Raw genomic sequence first — 17,143 nt, 5'->3', positions numbered from 1 at the left:
ACCCCAGCCCTGCTCTCAGTGCTGAGCTGAGGAAGAGGGCTCAGGATGTGCTGCTTCTGCTGGGGGCAATGCTGGGAGCAGCTCTGCAGAAGGGCTTTGGGTGCTGCTGGGCTCTGAGGACACTGGGAGCAGCTGTGGCCTGTGGACTGTGAGGGGACCGAGCCTTGCTGTGCTCAGTGCTGCTGGGACAGCACACGGTGCTGGGCTCAAGCTGCAGCCCAGGAGCTGCTGGATGGCCTGAGGTCACTGGACCTCTGCTTTTCTCCTGTATTGGGGATGGTCACTGATAGAAGTGGAAGGGCCCGATTAATGAACATCCAGACTCGTCATGGCTGCAGCCACCAACACTTTGGAATTTTCTGAAAAATAGCAGGTGGTTGAGGAGGCAGAGTGTTCTGTGTTCACACATTCCCTGTCACCATTCACTCCTCACTGTTCTTGGCAGCACAGCCCTCAGACCCCCCTGAGCCTCCAAGCGCATCCCTGAAGTGTAACTGCACTTTACGCTGCTGAGATCGAAAGGCAGGGAGAAACGTTTGATAAACCTTAGGATTATGGAATGGTTTGGGATGGGTGGGAGTTTAAAGCCTGGTGGTGGGAGGCTCTTTCTGAGGGCACAAGGCTTTGGCAGGGCTTTTCGCTAAGTTCTGGTGGCCATCGGACACTGCGCCTCCGGGAAACACGGCGCGGGCGGTGAGCAACGCGACGGCGTTTGGAGAGCACGGTGCGGAGCTGCAGCGGAGCTCACGCGTGGCTGCGCTGGTTCAGCTGCAGGGATGCGCTCGCACGTCCCTTGGCTGGGGCAGCAGCACACCCTGCCGGCAGACCCAGCTCCCCGCGGTCGGTTTCGCTTTTTATTCGTTTCCAACTCAGAAAAACAAACCGCGAGTGGAGCATTAAGGGCGCGCGGTTCCCGAGGCTTACTACCTCCCAGCCGAGGCTCCGGCGGGGGCTCCCGTACACCGCAGCCCCGGCAGCTCGGGGTTACGGAAAGTCCCTTCGCGCTGGGGCGATGGGACGCGCCGCGAGGTTCCCGTCCCCGCCGGTGGTGAAGGTCGGGTTGGATGCGGCGTCGGGCTGTGGGAGATGCGCGCTCGGTGCCGTTATGGCACACACCGCTCGGGGCGCTCCCCCGGCTGAGCACCACGCTCCGTGAACGCGCAGCTGCTCCGCGACACCGACACCGCTGCGCGGCTCCGTCCCGCCGCTCCCGTTCCACTGCTCCACTGCTTCCACTGGGGGTTGGAACTACATGATTCTTGAAGTTCCTTCCAACCCGGGTCATTCTGTGATTCTGTGATTCTGGGCTCCTCCCGCTCCGTCTGTGCGCTCCTCCTATTCGCACTTGGAGAGCGGCAGCTGCATCTGCGTGCGGGGCACGAGCAGCGGATGCTCGGGGAATAAGGGGCGGTAGCAGGACAGGACCCTCACCCCGGCGTGCGCGCCTTGGTGCCCGCTCAGCTCCTTCCTGTGCCTGAAGACCCGGCCGCACTCGGTGCAGGGGTAGACGCGCTGCACCGTGCGCGTCAGGCGGTGCGTCCGCAGGTTTCCTTTGTACTTGAAGCTCTTCCCACAGTCGGTGCAGACGAAGGGCCGCTCACCGTGGTGGATCTTCTGGTGCGTGATGAAGTTGGCCTTGCTATTGAATCTCTTCCCGCAGTCACTGCAGGTGAAGGGCTTCTCCCCAGTGTGGATGCGTTGGTGCAGCATGAAGGTCTGCTTGGAGCAGAAGCTCTTCCCACAGACAGTGCACTCAAAGGGCTTCTCGCCCATGTGGGTGCGTTGGTGCCGCATCAGGTCACCCTTCTGATTGAAGCTCTTTGCGCAGACGCTGCATGCAAACAGCCGCTCCCCGGTGCGCACACGCAGGTGGGTGATGAGGTTCCCTCTGTGCTGGAAGCTCTTCCCACACTCGCTGAAGCCAAAGGGACAATCAGTGCCCCGGTGCTGCCCAGCTGGCTCAGTGCTGGGGGCTGTGGTGGGTTGGTGCCCAGCGGTGCTCACCAGTGGGACAGGCACTGTGCCCGTGCCCACATGGATGATGCGGTGCCCAGGCACAGCCTGCAGGGCCCTCTCTGGTTCCATATCCTCCAGCTCCTCCTTGGGATGCTTCTCACCATCTGCCCACAGAAGGGAACACTGGGTGTCATGGGTATGGCATGGAGCCCCCCTGGGCATCCAGCCAGAGCCACAGTGCAGGGCAGCCCAGCACATCACTGCCAGACCCAGAGCCATTCACCCCCACACAGCCACACAGGGTACAGCTGCACTTACCCAGAGCTCCTTTGTCACCTGGGCACTGGGGACACACGACGCACACCGCCTCCTCCGGCTCCACCTTTACAATGACCTCAGGCCTGGCTTTGCCTGCATGGGCAGAGAGTGGGGCTGTGCCAGCTTGAGTGGAGCAGGCCAGGCCTGTGTAACCCCCATGGGGTGCCACTATCCCTAGGCTGCTGGCACAGGGCAGAGTGCCACCACCCCCAGGATGGCATCACCATCTTCAGGGTGACCACAGGGCTGTGGGCACATGCAGGAACCCATAACACGGCCTCAGGCACTGTGGGCACCCCCAGCCCTGCTCACCAGCAGTGGGGTCAGGGGGGTCCTCCTCATGGTAGCAGCGGTCACTGTGTGAGTCATCCTCAGGCTCTGCTTTGACCACCATCTTCATTTTCACTCCTATCACAGAATCATAGAATTACCCAGGTTGGAAATGACCTTGAAGATCATTAAGTCCAACTGCAGCCTAACCATAGTACCCTAACTCTAACAACCCTCTGCTAAAGGAATAAAAGATGCAGTGGAGCTCATCCACATCCCCATAGAACACCTCACAGCCCATGGGGTGGAACTTTGTCCCCAGGCAGCTGACAGGTCTCACCAAGCACCCAGTTCTGCCCAGCTGCCTGCTCTGGTCACTTACTGGTACAGGGAACAATGGGGACGCTGGGGACTCTGGCCCTTGCCTCCAGATCCTGCAGGCACCTAATGTAGGACTCATCCTCTTGCTCCATTTTCAACACAATCTCACAGAATCACAGAATCACAGAATTATCAAGGTTGGAAAAGACTAGAGATCATCTACGTCCAACCATTACCCAATACTTCCAGCTAAATCATATTCATCAACACAACATCCAAACATTTCTTGAACACTCCATGGTCGGTGACTCCACCACCTCCTGGGCAGTGTATCAATGCTGCTAACCTTTCTGAGAGAATAATACTTCCTAATGTCCAGCCTGAATCTCCCCTGGCAACAGCTTAAAACCCATTCCCTCTAGTTCTATCACCGATTACACGAGAGAAGAGGTCAACCCCCAGCTCACTACAACCTCCCTTCAAGGAAGTTATAAGAGAGCAATAAGGTCTCCCCTGTCCCTCCTCATGAGCCCAGTCCTTTTCTAGGGAAGAGAAAACCACTTTTGGGTTCCTCATGTAAGAACCGTGTTGGGCACTGGGGGATGAACCCCCTCCCAAGGGTCCTGCAGCTCACCTGTGCCCATGGGGGCTGGGGACTCCCCTGTGCCTCCTATCCTGGGTGTCCCTCCTCTGGCTCCATTGCAGGGTCTAAGGGTGACAATAGAAATCCCACTTGAGGGATCTGCTCCGCCTGGGGACCTAGGAATGCTTGCAACAAGAACCCAGGCACAAGTAGCTGGGTGCTGGGCAGTGGGCACAACAAGGCTCCGGTTATCCCAGCGATGGACCTTTTCTATGCTGATCATAATTCCCCTCTTTCCATCCCATCCCATGCCACCCAACCCAATCCCTATCCCCATCCCCATCCCCGTCCCGTCCCATCCCATCCCATCCCATCCCCACCCCATCCCTGTCCCCATCCCCGTCCCTATCCCCATTCCCGTCCCTGCTGCCATCCCTCCCATGCCCATTCCCATACCTGCTCCATTGCCCACTCCCATCTCATTCCCCATCCCATCCCATCTCATCCCATCCCCGTCCCCATCCCTGTCCCCATCTTCCTGTCCTATCCCCATGCCATCCATCCCTGTCTGTCCCTGTCCCTGTCCTGTCCCTGTCCCCATCCCATCCCATCCCATCCCAACCCCATCTCATTCCCATCCCATCCTCTGGCATGGGTAACCCAGAGCAATCCCAGCCCCAGGAGTGCCCAAGGCCATGGAGGAGGACCTGGGCAGCCTGAGTGGGTGGAGGGCACACAGCCCACTGTGGGGGTAGGGCGGTGGGGTCCCTTCCAACCCAATTCTTCCATGATTTGTTCCATGATGTGCTCCCGTCTGCACCCCTTGAGGCACACCAGAACTCACACGGGGCGTGGGGGGAAGAGACACTTTTATTTGGGTCCGTGCTTTAGGGCCAGGGGTCCTATTTCTTGGGGGAGTCACAGCTGCACACCAACCCTGCACCCCCCCATCGCACTGCTCTCCCCCTTTCCCCTCCCCCTCCTCCGCTGCCTCCCGCACTGTGGACCCCCTTTCCCCGCTCCCTCGCCCTCCCCCAGCTCTCACCAGGGTCGCTCGAGGGGCGACCGCGGGGTGCGGGAGCGCAGACAATGGCTGCCCGGTGCTTGCCGGGATGCGGGGACACCGCAGGGCACGGGAAAGGGAACATCGGTCTCAGTGAGGACAGGGGATACTGGGGAGGCACGGGACAAAGAGGGGATATAGGGCAAAGGGGGGCACAGGGCACAAGGAGGGGAGCTGGGGAAGGGATGCCCCATCCCTGTCTCTGCAGGGCTCTCCAAGCCAGGCACCCCGTGGGCACTGCACCCACCTTTGCACATCTCCAAAAGGGTCATCCCAGAGAATGGCCCCAAAAATGGAGGAGTTTCAGCAGTCTGCGTACTGGGGGGCAAGAGGAAAGGGAGGCCTGAGGGCACAGGTGTGGGGCAGGAGCCCAACAACATCCACCTTCACCCCATGGCACGTGGCACCATGCACCAGAGGTGCCCCAATGCCACGGGCTTTGGACAGAGAAAGGGGCATGAGGACAGATGGGGTGGGCACTGCTGTAGTAGGTCCTTTGGGGGTCCCACAGTGTCCTCTGGGGGATCCCGTAGCGTCCCTCAAAGCATCCCATAGGATTCTTTACAGGATTCCACAGTGTCCTTTGGAGGATCCAATAGCATCCTTCAGGAGAAATCCGAATGTCCTACAGAGTCCTTCAGGGGATCCCATAGGGTCCTTCAAGGAGTTTCATTGGGTCCTTTAGAGGATCCAATCGGGTCCTTCAGGAGAACTCCAAATGTCCTTCAGGGGATCCTATGAGATTCTTTGGGGGATCCCACAGTGTTCTTTGGGGCATCTCATAAGCTTCAGAGGCACTCGTGGGGTCCTTTGGGGGATCCCATTGGGTTCTTCAGGGTCAGGGCTGCCCACCCCCCACCCCGAGGCCACCGCCATCACCGTGTCCACGCAGGTGCAGGTGCAGTTTGTTTTTGGAGCTGAAGCTGAGGCGGCACTGCGCGCAGGCGAAGGTCCTGCAGCGGCGGTGCAGCCGGCGGTGCGTGGTGAGGCTGGCCTTGTTGCAGAAGGCTTTGTCACACTGCGTGCAGGCGTAGGGCCGCTCACCCGTGTGCACACGTTGGTGCAGCAGCAGATTCCCGCTGCGGCTGAACGTTCGGCCGCACTGCTGGCATTTGTGGCGGCGCTCGGGCGCGTGGCTGCGCAGGTGGAGCTGCAGACTCTCCTTCCAGGAGAAGCGGCGCCCGCAGCGCCCACAGATGAAGGGCCGCTCCTCGCCGTGCTGCGCGCGGTGCCGGCTCAGGCTGAGCTCATCCTCGAAGCGCTGCCTGCACTCGGGGCACTGCTGCGGTTCTGTGGCCATCTGCCCTTCGCCGTGAGCCTGCGGGTCGCGCCGGTGCCGGTGTCGGTGCCGCAGCAGGTCACCCTTCAGGCAGAAGCTGAGGCCGCATTCACCGCAGGAGTGCCGCTGCTGCCCCCGCTGCTTCTTGTGTGCCAGGAGGTTGCGGTGGTGCCGGAACACTCTGCCGCACATCACGCACTCGTGGCCGGGTGTCGGGTCCCCGTGCTCTGCCTGGTGTGTGCTCAGCGCCGACACGTCCTCGAAGCTCTGCTCGCAGACTCCGCAGATCTGCGGCCCCGCAGCACCCGCCAGCTCCCACCCACCCCAGTTGTGGCTCAGCGGGGGGCACCCCGGTTCTGGCGGCACACGGTGTCCCTGGATGGCATCCCCCGGTGTGTCCTCATCCCAGTGGGCTGCAGGGAGTGGAGGCGCTGGGTCAGGGCCACATCCCCATGGGATGCCATGGGTAGGCACACAGCACACAGCTGTGGCACAGCTCATGGCATGGCTTGTGGCACAGCTCATCATAGCACGGCTACTCACATCCATTATGTGCCCAACCCCCCCAGTCCCCATCCTGTTGCCCCCAGTTCTGTCCCATCACACTCACCGTTACCCGCAGGGTCCAGCGTCCCTCTGTCCCCTCCATGTGATGTCTCCCTGGGATCCGTTCCATGGACAATGGAGGGTTTGTTGTTGAGAGAGTCTGGGGAGGTAAGAGTCCTCAGCACCCCGCAGAGACACCCACGGGGCACCATCACCATCACCCGGACCCCCGAGCTGCCCTCAGAAATGTCACTGAGGCCCCAGGGATGTGTCCCGGCAGTGTCACCATCACCGAGGTGCCCATGAGGCACCGGCTGGGGACTGCAGTGCCATGGGGCTGCCATGTGCGGGATGCTGCCGTGCCAGTCCCAGTTGTGGCAGCAAACTGGGATGCAGTTGGGAGCAGAGGTGGACCTGGGGCCGGGGGCACTGGGGGGGGGCTACGCAGCGCTGCTCCTTACCCAGACACGCCACCAGGTGGTAATTATCCATCATCACCTCCTGGTACAGATCCCGCTGCCACTGCGCCAGCAGCGCCCACTCCTCGGCGGAGAAATACACGGCCACGTCCTCGAATGCCACCGCTGCCTTTGGGGGAGGGGGGGGCGAAAGGGGGGGGTGAGGGCACGGCTGGTACCTGGACCCCCCTGTGCCCAGAACCCTCCCCATGACATGGAGCTGTGGGTACCGGGATGGGCTGTGGGGATGGGGATGGGGTGTGGGGATGGGGATGGGGTGTGGGGATGGGGATGGGGTGTGGGTATCAAGATGGCGGGGGGAGGGTGTGGGTACCGGGATGGGGTTTGAGTATGGGCCTGGGGTGCGGGTATCTGGATAGGGTGTGGGTGCGGGGTTAGGGCATCGGGATGGGGGGTGCGGGTACCGGGATGGGGAGCGGGTATCGGGATGGGGTACGGGCACTGGGAGGGGGTGCGGGTGCCGGGATGGGGGTGTAGGTGTTGGGATGCGGTTTGGGTATTGGGATGGGGTGCGGGAACCGAGATCGGGCCCGTGTTTGGGGTCTCACCCGCTGCATCGCTGAGGGCGCTGGGGGGGCGGCACCGGAGCGATGACGGCGGAACCGCAGCCGGGGTGGGCCCGGAAGGTGACGGTGGGGGCGGGACGGGGCGGAGCGGAGCATCTCAGCTGGTGGATGCCGAGCAGCGCTGGGGGAACCAACCGCCGGGCGCTGTGTGCTGGATGAGGGGCAGCAAATGGGGAAACTAAGGCACTCAGCCCCGCGGGGTGCCTGTTTTTTGGGGTGCAAATGTATTGGGGTGTCCGGGTTGTTGGAATCTCAGGTTATTGGTGTGTGACGTTATTGCCGTGCCATTATTGGGGTGCCCAGTTCTTGGGATTGGAGTATATTGGGATGCCCAGTTACTGGGTGCCTGGTTGCTGTGGTGCACCACTTAATGAAGTGCTGTTGGGTTATTGGTTTGTTTATGGCCTGTACCTGGTTACTGGGGTACCCCATGAATGTAGCTCCAGATTATTGGGGTGCTTGGTTATTGAGGCCCCCTGAAAATTGGGCTGTCCATGCTATTGAGATGCTTGGTTATTGGGGAATCCAGTTAATAGGGCACTGAGTTATTGAGATGCTCGGCTGTTGGCATGCTAGGCTGTTCAGGTGCCTAATTATTGAAGCACCCGGGTTATTGGGGTGCACAGTTATTGGGGCAATGGGGGGGGGGGTGATGGTGATGGGCACACAGCTGGGCAGGTCCTCCTGGGGTGCAATGGGGTGACAGCAGGACGTGGGAGTGGAGTAGGAATGCATTGGGGCAGGGACGTATTGGGATGAGGATTGAAGCAGGAATTGATTGGGGCGGGAATGCATTGGGGCAGGACAGTGTTGGAGTAAAAATGCATTGGGGCAGCAATATGTTGGGGCAGGAATGCATTGGGTCAGGGATGTATTGGGGTAAGAATGTGTTGGGGTAGGAGTGCATTGGGGCAGGGGTGCTTTGGGGCAGGGGTGCTTTGGGGCAGGGGTGCTTTGGAGGAGGAATGCATTGGGCAGCAGTGGGAGGCGCAGGCAGGCTGTGGATGTGGGGAGATGAACGGCTGGTGCAGATTTCATGTTTCCAAGCCGTAGGGTCCCACAGAGCCACAGAGCTCCTGCAGCCAACAGCGCGTGTGGCAGACAGAGATAACACAGAGAGCTGCATCCCGGTGCTGCAGGTGCCGAGCTAAACCCGTGCCCCAAATCACAGCTCTGAGGGTGGAGCAGGATGAGCAGCAGCACCAGGAGGTGCTCGGGACGGGGGGGGGGGCTGTGATGGGACCTGCACGCTGTGCCCTGGTTCTGGTGGGAGAGGCCCATGGGGCTGTGTTTGGGTTTGGGCTGCAGCTGACGGTGGGAGCGCATCGATGTTTTGGTGAGCACTGAGCGGTGCTGCACAGAACCGAGGCTGGTTCCGTCCCGGAGGGCTGACAGCCCAACCGAAGGGGTGTCCCTCTGGGAGGGCGGCGGTTTGGGAGGAAGATGGGGGGGATGTGGTCACAGCGAAGGCCTTTGTGGTTATGCAATGTGGAGCGCAGCGGGTTGCGGTACGCGGTGAAATCCCCGGCGCAGGGATGAGCACTCACAGCACAACAGATGGGAGCAGCGCCGACACCCCCGCGCCGAGGAAATCACGCGCAGGCGGTGAGAAGGGGGGAGCTGAAGGATTTTCCCGGCGCTGGAGCCAAGTGCTGCTCCCTGCAGCCCGTGGCACAGTGCTGGGGGGAGGGAGGGGGGAGCTCCTTTTAGTTTTGTTGCCGCAGAGAATGGGAATGGTGGGGGAGTTTGGTGGGAGGCTGAAGCACCGGAGCTCCATCCCAAAGTTCTGCGGGGAAATTCCTGCCTGGCTGTGCCCGCCTGGTGGCAGCACACGGGCACTGCGATGTGTGCGGTGCGGTGCGGGGCATCGCCAGGCTGTGCCATTCAGAGCTGTGCCATGCGGGTCCTCGTGGCACTGTGCCGTGCTGTGCCACACGGTGCCCAGCAGCACCACCACCAGCTGCAGCTCCGGGCAGGATCCCAGCTCACACTAAGCCACGCTGTGGGCTCACGGCCAGGGGAAGGTGCTGCTGTGGGGCAGGAGCCGTGCGTGCAGCCTGGCGCTGAGATGTTTGTGCATGGGCACACACTCAGCAATGGGAGGCAGACCTGCACCCCGGGTTGCAGCACATCGAATGCTGGGCAGGGACACAGTCCATGCCTGGAGGTTGCCGGTGCTGCAGCAGCAGAGATGTTGAAGTCCCTTTATTTTTCCCTTTATTGCACTCACGATGAGTGCCGTCCCATTGCATGCACATTGCAGCCAGGCAGGAGTTGCCCCTCATGACCCGGCATCCCTTTGGTGATGTCCTGCAGTGCCACCAGCGGCTCAGCCCTGACGTCACCACTGTCCCCCTGACCCTGCCCCCCCCCGAGCCAAGGCCCAGCCGTGCCGTGGGGAGCAGCAAACCCTTCAGTGGTGTCAGGGGTGGCTTTGGGCCCCCCCCTCCTCAGGCCCATCTGCTGCCCTACTTGCATCCTGGCAGCCCCCGCACTTCGCTTTCCAGGGAAAGTGATTTTCTTGACGGCCGGCAGATGTGCTGCAGCTCCTCCTGCAAAGCTGCTTCCTGCCCGCTGCGGGCTGCGACACGTGGCCTTCCTGGGGGGCAGATCTGGGGTTCTGCATCCTGTGCTGTTGTGAAGCAGGGCCGGCCGTGCTGCACCTCAGCAGTGCTGGAAATGGAGCAGCGGAGCTTTGGGCGGCTCACTGGGCGCTGTGAGCAGCTGTGGGTCTCCCAGAGCCTCTCCTCTCAGCACGAGCACTGCGTGATGCTGATTATGCAGAGGATGAAGTCCTTTTCTGGGCCTTTTTTAGGGCTTTTTTGGGCTGCCCTACTTGTGCCGTGCTGCCGGCCCCAACGTGCACAGCCCACACGTGGTGGTGGCTGCAGCACTGTGAGGTGCTCCGGGTGCTGCCTGGGGGGGCACGGGATGATCTCTGTGGCCTCAGCACTTCTCTGGGCTTTGTGACACCACTAAAAAAGTGTGAAAAATTGAAGGGGAAAAAAAAAAAAGACTTTTCTTTCTTCTTCCTTTGCTGCTCCAAATAAATCCAGGAGGCAGGAGGACAATCCCCAATTATATCTCTGTGCTGTGGCTCAGGCTGGAGGCGCTGAGCGAATTGAGCACAGTGAGGAGTGTCCATCATCCTCTCCTCAGCACCGTTATGGGGACGTGTTTCTGGGTCTGTGCCGTGGCAGTGCTGCAGTGGGGGGTTGGCTGCCACGTGCCCCGCACTGCGGCTCCGCACCCCGGCATGCTGCAGGAGGCAACGCTGCTCCTTCTGCAGCCACAGCCCCAGCAGTACCGAGGTGTCTCTGCCTATGGAATTCCAAAACCTTCCCCACCTCCCGGGATTATTTGGGCCAAACCAGGCCCCACTCGCACCACTGTGCCACTGTGGGGTTGGTGAGGTCCCTTCCCTCCCCACAGCCCCCATTCCCTGACTCACACAGATGTGGACGCCCCATCCATCGGAGCAGAATCCTCATGCTGAGCTCACGGTGCCGGTGAGGAGGACAGAGGCAGAGTCACGTTCCCAGGGGCAGCGAGGCTGAATGCAGAACTGCTCCACTGAGTCAGAAACGCGCACCGGGGACTTCCAGCCACAGGTCATGCTTCCCTGAGTCCCACAGTGCAGAGACCACAATTAACCTTTGTGTAATTAGCCTTCCCCAAAGGACAGGACTTCATCAAGGCGGAACAAAGGGCACCTTGAGGGGACGTGGGAGCAGCAGCACTGGGGTGCTGTGGGTGGCTGGGCAGCGGGCGGGCAGAACCTTGCACACATCCTGATGGGACGGATGGATGGACAGGCTGGTAGAAAGGCTGGAGAGACACCACGGGGCTGTTCTGCTGCTGGGGATGGGCGAGGAGTTCAGGCAGCACAAAGGAACTCTGGGAAAGGGCCCTCCCTGCCTTAGAAGGAAGCATCCCTCCAGAGAAACGCTGTGCTGGGGCTGGGGGGGCAGCAGCTCATAAAAGAGCTGAAAAGAGCCTAACAGCTGGCGGAGGAGACAAGAGAGCTCATGGGCTGTTATCTGCTTTGCTATTATCTCAGTGACTCCAGTTACGAAATGTGGGGGGAAAAAAACACATCTGGTGCAAGAGCACAACCAGAGTACTTGGGAACTACGGAGCAGGAGGGGGAGAACCAAACCACAGTGAAAACCTTGCAGAATGGGCAGCCCCAGAGGATCTGTGGAGGAGCACAGTGTGATGCTCAGCCGAACCCTCCGAGCTGGAGGAGCACCTGGTGCATGGAGGGGATGGGGCCAAGAAGAGCTGTGTGTGTCTGACCTGCAGAGCGTGGGGACAACCAGGTGGGCGCACGGTGTCCATTAGGGGAGGTGGCCCACTGAGCACAAGGAGTTTCCTGCTCACATCTCTGGTCCATTCTTTCCTCCAGGGTCCTCAGCTCTCTCCCATGCCCAACCCCTTCCAGCCCAGAGCAGTTAGTGCTGAAGCCCTGTAGGTTCTGCTGCCGGCACAGAGCACCCAGCACACACTGATGGTGAACTGCTGCCATCAGTCAGAAAACAGCCGTGACTACGTCACACGGTGACCTTTGGAACAGCCCCGGTGCATCGCTTGGAGGGCATGAGGTGCCCAGGAAGCTCTGATTGGAGGGAAATGGCAGCAAACATTGTGTTTTTATGTCAGAAGCCAGAAATGGGCTCCTTCTGGAACAAATGCAGCTGCCAGGCCCTGAGCTCATTGCTTTCCAAAGCTGCTGTCCCAGCAGCACAGAGCACAGTATGAGGAGCATCGCTCTCCACTCCCTGCAGCGCTGGGCCACTGCTGTGTGCTGTGCACGGCTGATAAGTTCTCCTGCTGTGTGATTGATAAATGCCTGCTGAGAAGTGTTTGCTGAAAGGCTCCTTTCATTCCAGGCATCCTCGTTCAGTGTCCATTTATAGGAATGGGAGATTTTATAGAAACAGAGGAAAAGCTGGAACAAATCCTTGGCACATCTGAGCTTGCAGCGCAGCCGCAGGCGCTGCAGGAGCTGTGCTGGCAATGCTGCTGTGCTGCAGTGGGATCACAGCTGTTGTCTCTGCTCCATAGATGTTAAAGCAAAGACAGGGTGCTTTCCCAGCACAGCTCTGGTTGGCACTTTGCAGCACCACATCCTCCTCCTCTGGGGCTCCGAACGCCAGACCCTTGCCAGACTGTCACTAGATCTCCAAGGTCCCCAGCTCTAGGTCCCAGTCTCTGATGTCCATCTCCCAGCTCCTTGTCTCAGCTCCGTGCCCCATTTCCAGTTCCTATCTCCGTCATGGCAGTAGATGGTTGCCGTAAATATGGGTGTTGACCATTGGTGATGGGTGTAGCCATGGCAGAGGGTTCAGCCATGGGATGACTGTTACAGTTTTCAGGGGTTTTCCTGGCTCCCAGCCCTATGGGGACATATAAATGAAATAAAAGCCCCCTAAATGGAATCTGGTGTCAGGGTTCAGTGGGGTCTATGGGGACACCAAGATGTGGAGTCCAGGGCCATGGCAATGTGGAGCTCCATGGAGCCTGTGCTGGAGACATGGAGATAAACAGGGCCACAGGGCTCAGCAGAGTTTGTACCCATGGGTAGAGCAGGGCCAGTGGGGTCTGGGGACATGAAGCTCATTGGGGTCCATGCCCATAGGGATGAAGGGCTCATTAGAGCCCATGCCCATGGAAACATGTGTAGTGCATGGGACCCCTGGAACAGGGCTGCTGGAGAGGGGCCTCTCTTCCTGACCCCCACCGCCCTCCAGAACTGAGCCTGTATGAGCTGCAGCCCTAAGACTTCATCTCCACCATGTACTGCTTGAAGGGGGGGGGGGTGGTCCCATGGGTGGGGGACCTGAGCCCCTTGGGAGGTATTGATCTCACTGGTGTGGGGTCCTGGTCCCATCAGACTGGGGGTCTGACTGTGGGCTGGGGGTCCTGGTCCGACAAAGGGGATCTGGGCTCCATGAAGGGGATGGATCTGCAAAGGACCAGGGATCTCAGTCTCATGGGTCTGTGGGGACCTAATGTTATCGGGGTCTCCAGCCCCACAGCTCCTGGCTCCCCCAGTGGGGATCCACACTACAGCCCCCTGCACTCTGCAGCATCATGACAGAATAAAATGGAGGCATGATTTCTGGGTGTGGGAACATCCAGTGTGCACCCTTTGATTTGTGGGGCATGGGGAAGGGATGGGGGAGTTGAGGCAGCACCTCCAGCGCCCCCCACCCCTTCCCCATGCAGTGTGACCAGGACAAAGCCACGGGCACGAGTGGGACAGTCCTATGCCTATCCCTGCTGTTATCTCTCCTGAACCTGGAGTTTGATCGCAGAAAGGCCATAAAGAGCGCAGCTCCCGGCGGGAGGGGGTGGGTGGGTGTTGTGCCCCTCCCCATTGGCACCGCCGCTGCTGAACCCTGTAACCCCGCTCCGGCCTTGACCTGGGGGGGCGGAGGAGCGGGGGGGGCGCGGTGAGGGCGGGACGGGGCTGGGAACGGGAAAGAGCGGTACCCACACGAGGTGAGTGCGGGGAGCTCGGAGGGGCTGCCTTTGGGTGCCAGGGGGGTGAGCAGTGGGTTGGGGGGCTCAGCTTGTGGGGCTCCCCCATGTCAATACTGCAGGATCTGAGGAGCCCCACAGGACATCCCCGGCCCCATGGAGCTGCAGCCTTGACACCCTTCTCTTGGGCATCCCCTTGGGGGTAGTGCATGTTGTGACCCCCCCCCTGGCCCCACTGCTGCTGCTGCTTTCGGCTGCCCCATCCCCATGGATATCATCACTGCTCTGTGCAAACCACTGCTGTGTGTTGGGCACTACTCTGTGACCCCAAGCACCAGACCCCTGGGACTCCTCCACCTCCACCCCATGTGCTGCAGGAGCTCAGGGACCCCCTTCGCAGGGGGCCAGGGGTGGTGCAGCTGTGGGCACAACACCGGCCCTGCGGGGTGGGAACTTTTACCACACAGAGCACAGTGTAGGGTCAGCACTGGGCTTGGGGAGAGGAATCCCTGCTCTGTGAGGCGGTGCTGGGTGGGGGTCCCGGAGGCACCGTGAGGCCAAGTGGTGCTTGATGTGGGGTTGGTGCTGGCACTGAGCTCCTATTGTACCCCACCCCCAGGCTGTGTCCTCAGGTGCCCATCACGATGCACCTGCTCTGCCTCACCTGGGTGCTGGCCACGCTGTGCCTGGTGGTGACCCACGCCGAGCCCACGGCCGCACAGCCAGACAAAGCCTCCATCTTTGCCGACCTGACGCCTGCTGAGCTGCGTGCAGTGCGGGATTTCCTGCGGGGCCGCCCGGAGTTGGGGCTGTCAGCACAACGCAGGGACACACTGGCACAGAACACATTATTCCTGGTGGAGCTGCTGCCCCCCAGCAAGCGGGCAGCCCTACGGTACCTGGATGGGGACAGCCCCGCGCCCCGGCGCCAGGCACGCGCTGTCATCTTCTTCGGGGCGCAGGCAGAGCCCAACGTCACCGAGTTTGTTGTTGGGCCCCTTCCACGGCCCCGCTCCTACCGCCCGCTTCACTTCAAGGGCGGCCGCACTGTGCCCTTTGCCGCGCGGCCCATGATGATGCAGGAGTACGAGCTGTTGCACCGCGCACTGGTAGTGGCCACTGAGCCGCTGTACCGCCTGCTGCGAGACAACACCGGCTTCTGGTACCACAACTGCACCCAGCACTGCCTCACCTTCTCCGACATCGCGCCCCGCGGGCTGGCGCCCGGTGAGCGCCGCACATGGTTCATCCTGCAGCGCTTCGTCGAGGGGTATTTCCTGCACCCCGTGGGGCTGGAGCTGCTGCTGGACCACAGCGATCCTGACCCACTCCGCTGGGCGGTGCAGAGCGTCTGGTACAACGGACAGTACTTCTCCAGCCCACAGGAGTTGGCCAAGCACTACGAATGTGGCACGCTGGCGGTGGCACAGCTGCCCGACCCTGCGGCCCCGCACCTCTTCTCCACATACATCCCACGTGGCCACTTCACCACCGGCACTGCCACCAACGTGCACGGGGCCAAAGTGTGCGAGCCGCAGGGCCGGCGCTACCGCCTGCATGGCAACCTGCTGGAGTATGGCGGCTGGAGCCTGGCCTTCCGCCTGCGCTCCTCCGCCGGCCTGCAGCTCTTTGACGTGCGCTTCAACGGTGACCGCATCGCCTACGAGGTGAGCGTGCAGGAGGCCATCGCCTTCTATGGTGGAGACACACCGGCCGCCATGCAGACCAAGTACATGGATGCTGGCTGGGGCATGGGCTCCGTCACCTACGAGCTGGCGCCCGGCATTGACTGCCCCGAGGTGTCCACCTTCCTGGATGTGCACCATCTGTATGACAGTGAGGGACCGCGGCGCTTCCGCCGTGCACTCTGCATCTTCGAGCTGCCCACTGGCGTCCCGCTGCGACGGCACTTCGACAGCGACTTCCGTGGGGGGTTCCATTTCTACGCGGGGCTGGAGGGGCACGCACTGGTGCTGCGCACCACCTCCACCGTCTACAACTACGACTACATCTGGGATGTGCTGCTGTACCCCAACGGCGTGCTGGAGGCCAAGGTGCACGCCACTGGCTACATCCATGCCACCTTCTACACGCCAGGGGGACGCCGCTATGGCAGCCGCGTGCACAGCCACGTGCTGGGCAACATGCACACGCACCTGGTGCACTACAAGGTGGATCTGGATGTCGCAGGTGTGACTGCAGGCACTGGGAACAGGGCTGCTGCTCAGCACTGGGGGACTCCCGGTGCTGCTGTCGGCAGCTGATGGCCTCTCCACTCACAGGCACCAGCAACAGCTTTGAGACAATGGACATCAGTTTTGAGAACATCTCCAACCCGTGGAGCCCCGGTGCGCGTATTGTGCAGCCCTGGTTGCGCCGGCAGCCGCGCCGCACGGAACGCCAGGCCGCCCTCCCGCTGGACGCACCGCTGCCCCGCTATCTGCTCTTCTCCAACCCGCGCCAGCGCAACCGCTGGGGCCACATGCGCAGCTACCGCATCCAGCACCACTCACACGCCGGGCGCGTGCTGCCTCGAGGCTGGAAGGAGGAGAAGGGCATTGCATGGAGCAGGTGGGGCCGGGGTCGGGGGTGCACAGACCCATGAGCTGCCCCAGGGCTGACACTGTCCCTGACCCCCTCCCCAAAGGTACCACCTGGCTGTGACGCGGCACCGCGAGAGTGAGGCATCCAGCAGCAGCCTCTACAACCAGAACAACCCCTGGGAGCCCGCTGTGAACTTCGAGAGCTTCATTCGCAATGACGAGAACATCGAGGACCAGGTGATGAGGGGAGGGGGCTGCAGGGGGGTGTTGCAGGGGTCCCAGTGCAACGTACTGCACTGATGACTGTTATCCTTCTGTGCAGGACCTGGTGGCCTGGGTGACGGTGGGCTTCCTGCATGTCCCACACGCTGAGGACATCCCCAACACGGCCACCCCCGGCAACAGCGTCGGCTTCTTCCTGCGCCCCTTCAATTTCTTCGATGAGGACCCCTCGGTGGCGTCACAAGGTGCCGTCATCGTGCGCCCGCAGGACCCCAACTTCACACGCCTGGAGGTGCAGCGTTGGACCCCTGACAGCGCCGGGCCCTGCGTGGCACCAGAGCCCTTCTCCTACAATGGCACCTACTGGCCAGTGTGAGCACCACGGAGGGGCTCAGGTAATGCCCCCTGTGTCATCCTCTGATCTGTGGGGCCGCGTGCACAGGGCTTCCAGTGCTGCAATATTTCATGGTGCCAATCAGCAATTGTCCTATGGCTTTTCTGTCCTTGCAGG

General features: G+C 61.2%; 3 protein-coding genes across 3 annotated transcripts; 1 reads left to right on the top strand and 2 right to left on the bottom strand.

Moving 5' to 3' along the window:
* Positions 1-906: 906 nt before the first annotated feature.
* Positions 907-2,086, bottom strand: LOC116653026 (oocyte zinc finger protein XlCOF15-like). The gene has a single exon (XM_032443136.1). It carries the CDS (start codon positions 2,083-2,085, stop codon positions 1,336-1,338), a length of 750 nt encoding a protein of 249 aa, XP_032299027.1. The 5' UTR covers position 2,086; the 3' UTR covers positions 907-1,335.
* Positions 2,087-4,284: 2,198 nt separating this feature from the next.
* On the bottom strand, positions 4,285-7,467 carry LOC107308661 (zinc finger protein 239). Its single transcript, XM_032443131.1, has 4 exons — positions 7,364-7,467; positions 6,798-6,924; positions 6,401-6,496; positions 4,285-6,203 (listed from the first exon to the last, which is right to left on the bottom strand). The coding sequence occupies exons 1-4, from the start codon at positions 7,370-7,372 to the stop codon at positions 5,350-5,352; spliced, it is 1,086 nt and encodes a 361-aa protein (XP_032299022.1). The 5' UTR covers positions 7,373-7,467; the 3' UTR covers positions 4,285-5,349.
* A 6,378-nt stretch (positions 7,468-13,845) lies between these two features.
* AOC1 (amine oxidase copper containing 1) lies at positions 13,846-17,110 on the top strand. The gene is made up of 5 exons (XM_015852748.1): positions 13,846-13,888; positions 14,487-16,057; positions 16,150-16,438; positions 16,515-16,647; positions 16,733-17,110. Exons 2-5 carry the CDS (start codon positions 14,512-14,514, stop codon positions 17,006-17,008), a joined length of 2,244 nt encoding a protein of 747 aa, XP_015708234.1. The 5' UTR covers positions 13,846-13,888; positions 14,487-14,511; the 3' UTR covers positions 17,009-17,110.
* Positions 17,111-17,143: the final 33 nt, after the last annotated feature.

The sequence above is a fragment of the Coturnix japonica genome, chromosome 2, assembly GCF_001577835.2.
Source record: "Coturnix japonica isolate 7356 chromosome 2, Coturnix japonica 2.1, whole genome shotgun sequence".
In the NCBI taxonomy this organism is placed as follows: domain Eukaryota; kingdom Metazoa; phylum Chordata; class Aves; order Galliformes; family Phasianidae; genus Coturnix; species Coturnix japonica.
Note: the sequence above shows the minus strand (reverse complement) of the source record. Positions and strands in the feature narration are given on the sequence as shown.